Below are 4,438 nucleotides of genomic sequence, written 5' to 3'. Positions count from 1 at the left end.
GCTGCCCCCCCCCCCCGCCCCCACAGGTAAAGAGGATGGGCGTTCCTGCAAGAAGGTGACCATCCGTATGACCATCCGAAAGAATGAATGCAGGAGCAACACCCCCGTGAGTGGCGCCCACGTGGCAGTGGGACAGGGGGCTTCGCGGGCTGGGCTACACAGTCTGCCTCACCCGCCTGCCCCCCTCCAGGTGAACCTGGTGTCCTGCGATGGGAGGTGCCCGTCCGCCAGCATCTACAACTATAACATCAACACCTACGCCCGCTTCTGCAAGTGCTGCCGGGAGGTGGGTCTGCAGCGGCGCTCCGTGCAGCTCTTCTGTGCCACCAACGCCACCTGGGTGCCCTACACCGTGCAGGAGCCCACCGACTGTGCCTGCCAGTGGTCCTGAGAGCTGGGGGCCACCTCTGCCGCCCCCACCTTCTGCTTCCAGCTGGCATGCCGGGGCGACGGGCCCGGGGGGGCGCCGCAGGCGTGGAGAGCTGAAAGTGGCAGGCAGAGGCCCAGAGAGTGACTAGAAAGGGCCACACCTGCCCATCCTGGCTTCTTCTCTGGCCTCCGCCTCCCGCATACACGGGAAAGTGCCACACCTGCGGGCCCAGGGAACTCCACTCTGTCCTTGGCCGAGGTCTGGAATGGGCCCTAGGCCTGACTCTGGCTGCAGGGGGAGGGGGTGAGAGCTTTCCTGGGAAGCCAGGACCAGAGCTAGACTCAAGACCACGTGCAGGGCCAGGATGGGGTGGCCCATTCCTTTTTGGTCCTTTCTACCCCGGGAGAACCACAGACACAGTAAAGGGAAGGGAAGCTTTAATTGCAACACACAGGCAGGAGGACTTCCCAGAAGCAAAGAGGGTGCGTTCCCAGGTCCTTTCACCAATGTCTGTGAGGTCAGGCCCAGAACCGGTGAGTGGGTTCAGTGACCTCGAGTCCCCAAGAGGGATGCCCTGGTATTCTGTCGTTGACCTTGCGGTTCAGGAAAGGATTTAGGAGAACAGACCTGTGCCTGCTCCATTTGCGCCCCCCACGCCAGTCTTCCTGGCAGGTGAGCTGGCTCTTGTGGGGTGGGGCAGGAGCCCCCAAGGGCCCTTGGTTTTTCATGGTACCTTCAGCCTGGAAGGGCAGCGCCTGGCTTTGCAATGTGCCTTTTCTCCAAGGACATAGAGTTGATCTCTAGAGGGGCCTGAGTGTGTTCTGTGGCTCAGCCAATTCCTAGCTCTCTGCTTCGTGGGACTGTTTAGCAGGAGACCATCTGTCAGTAGAAAATGCAGGCCCTACACACATACAACGGGTCTCCCAGCATTTGTCAGAGCCTTGTCTCTGAACCAGAGTGTTCTTCTTAAAGCCAGGGCTAGGGTCCCCTTCACACCCCCCTCTGCAAGTCACCTCCCATGCCACTTTGTGCTGCTGGTCCAAAGGGCATGGACATGAGGTTATTCAGGCCCCAGCACCGCCCTGATATGTCTGGGGATGTGGAGCTGCCCTAGTGTCCCTAGGGTTGGGGTTAGAGGCCTGTGCCAGGATGGTCCCCAGCTGTTCCTACAGCCTCTTTGTTCTTGTATCTGTATTCTGGTTCTGTATCTAATAAACCACGGAAAGACACCAGGCCTCTGAGCATCTCTGAGGGTGCCGGTCTGCTTTGAACCTGAAGGAATTTCAGCTGTGAAGAGAAGACCCTATTTAACGGCCCTGAAGGTCACTCCAACTTCTCCTGGCCCACCTGCCCCAGCACTGTGCCCCTCCCCCCCACCTCAGCACTGCCCCCAGTTTGTTGGAACTGAGCTGACAGGAGACTGGCTCCCAAGGGAAGGGGTGGGAGGAAAGACGAGGACATGAGGAGCTGGGGAGCTAGCGCCCCAGTGGGGGGCCTCAGTTTGGAAAGGTGGCCTCAGGCTTTCAGATGACTGTTCATCTCCTGCCTGTCACTGACCACCCAGCTTTGTAGACTTGGCCCTCCTGGGCTCCAGCTGGGGGCAGCTTCCCAGCGCCCGCCCCACCCCCACCATGTACTCCCAGGTGACCTCTCTTCTGGTGATCACACCCATCACTGGAATCACAGTGCTCCTGCCTTTTCATCCCTCCTCACCTGCCCTTCCAGCCAGGCATCCCCTCCTGCCTGTTCCTCCTGGAAGCCAACCTCCCACCCCAATCCTCTGGCCAAACATCTCAGTCCTGTTCCCTCAGCTTCCTCCTGGTAGACTCAGACACTGCAGTGAAAGATTAACAAGAAGCAAATCGTCACCCAGCAGGATACCCTGCTCTGTGCTATGGAGAAGAAAGGAGACAGTAAGGAATTTAAACCTTGATCAATGTTGCCCAATTGCCCTCAAAAAGCCAGTACCAGGAGTGTTGATATCAGTGTTCATTAAAACAATTTGGAGATGGTGATTCACATCAAAAATACCTATACCTTTTGATGAAACTCTCGAATTTCTAGGCAGCTATGATAGGCTGTAGGATGGTCTTCCACATATTCGTGCCAGGAACCTCTGAATAGGAGATTTGACATAGTAAAAAGGACTCTGCAGATGTGAATAAGACTCTTGAGGTGGGGAGGGGATCCTGGATTATCCAGGTGGGCCCAATGTAATCCCAAGAGTCCTCGTAAGAGGGAGGCAGAGGGGTCAGAGTCAAAGGACATGGAATGACAGATGCTGAGGTTGAAATGATGCACTTTGAGTTTGGAGGAAGGGGTTACTGGCCAAAGAATTTGGGCAACTTCTAGAAGCTGGGAGAGGCAAGGAATGGATTCTCCCCTGGAGCCTGCAGAAAGAACACAGGATTGCCCACGCCTTGATTTTAACCCAGTGAAACTGATTTAATACTTCTGACCTCTGGAACTCCAAGAGAATAGATTTGTGTTACTTTAAGCCGTTAAGTTGGTGGTAATTTGTTACAGCAGCTATAGAAAACTAATACGGCATCTAAAGAAGTAATTCATAAAAGGATGCAGGTGCCTGACTGTTTATATAGCATTGTCTTAGTCCTTTTTTTTTTTTTTTTTAAATAGTAACAACTTACATGCCTACAGAGAGGGAAGATTAGATTACCTGGTACAGCAATACCGTTGAAGATTATAGAGCTGTTTCATATACTGACACAGTGAGCTCTCCAGGATATGTTAAACAAAGAAAGGAAATTGTGTGCCAATTCCCACAGAATGACCCACCTTCTTTATGCACCTATGCAGGGACAAACACACGCACACACGCGCACACACACACACACATACCAGTCTCATTCCCTTGAAGGGTTTTTAGGCCTGAGGAGGGCCCTTCCTGGCTGTTTGGGCCAGCTGGTTCAATGGCAACGTTGGTCCCAGAACATCCTGTTTGGTTCTGAGGGCCCCAAAGACTGTCACTGTGTACAGGAGGATGAAATGATCACCCCAGAATAGACTCAAGGCTCAAGGGGTATCTATGGCATCTCCCCCATCCCCACTCTCTTCCTATAACTTACAGCTTGAGGGGACCCTCCAGGCCACACACCGGACAGGTAAGAAAACAGAAACCCAGGACGCAGCCCCTCTGAGAGCTGGTAGCTGAGCTGGGCGGGTGCCCAGCCTGCAGGCCCCCCGTGACATCTTTGCAAACACGAGGGGTTTTGAGCCCCAGAACCATCCCATTTTCCGTGCTTTGGGCTCAAGTTCCCGCCCCGATTTTCTGGGCTTAATCTTCTTCCTGTGGAAATCAATAAGGACATTGTGATGGAATGATTCACGTTCAAGGTCAGGCCAGAGCAAATTGGAGGCGACATGCTGATTTTACCGCCCTCATGGAGTGGAGAGCCAATCCTGCTCACAGACCCCTTAACCCTTTCCTCACCACTCCCAACAGCTGGGTCAGCACCTGCCCGGCACCAGCCTCCTCCCCCAGCACCTTCGCCCTGGTGTGGCCCTTACTTTTACATCTCCCCAAGGCTCTGACCACACGGCCTTGGAGCCTCACAGGGCTCCTGGTGATTTGGGGAAGGCAGATGGCAATCATAGCCCTGAACCAAACAGGAACGATTTCAAGTTGAAGGTCAGATGCTACTTGTATAAGTTCAACGGCCACATCCTGCCCCAGGAAATCTCCGTCCCTGAAGCAAGGCTTTCCCCACTTCCAACCCTCTTTTCAGAGCTCTAAGTCCCCTCTTCCCTGCTGTCCTGGGCTATCCCACTAGAGGAGGTAGAGGAGAAGGGGGACTAAGTTCCTCATTTTTTTAATGCACAGCAAGTCAGATCTTTTCTGTGGCTCAAACATGGTAGAGATTTATGCCTCCCTCCTATAAAAAAGAACAAAACAAAAACAAACACAGGTGTTTCCGAGTAGCTGAAACCTTGCATCCAAAATGATTCAGGGACCCTGGCTCCTCTGTCTTGAGGACTACCATCTTCAGCACATGCTCACCTGCACCAAGCCAGCCCCAGGAGGGCTCAGAGCATGCAGGGAGGTGTTGG

General features: G+C 54.0%; 1 protein-coding gene across 1 annotated transcript in view; it reads left to right on the top strand.

Moving 5' to 3' along the window:
• Positions 1-1,599, top strand: part of OTOG (otogelin) — an 86,591-nt gene extending 84,992 nt beyond the window's left edge. The window contains exons 55-56 of the mRNA XM_081799202.1: positions 27-106; positions 191-1,599. Coding sequence (XP_081655328.1) covers positions 27-106; positions 191-391 — 281 coding nt within the window. The 3' untranslated portion in view covers positions 392-1,599. The remainder of the gene's footprint in view (positions 1-26; positions 107-190) is intronic.
• The last annotated feature ends 2,839 nt before the right edge of the window (positions 1,600-4,438 follow it).

Source organism: Leptonychotes weddellii, chromosome 11, assembly GCF_054177405.1.
Source record: "Leptonychotes weddellii isolate Sample4059 chromosome 11, ASM5417740v2, whole genome shotgun sequence".
Classification (NCBI taxonomy): Eukaryota; Metazoa; Chordata; class Mammalia; order Carnivora; family Phocidae; genus Leptonychotes; species Leptonychotes weddellii.
The sequence above is the reverse complement of the archived record's forward strand: the minus strand, read 5'-3'. Positions and strand labels throughout refer to the sequence as shown.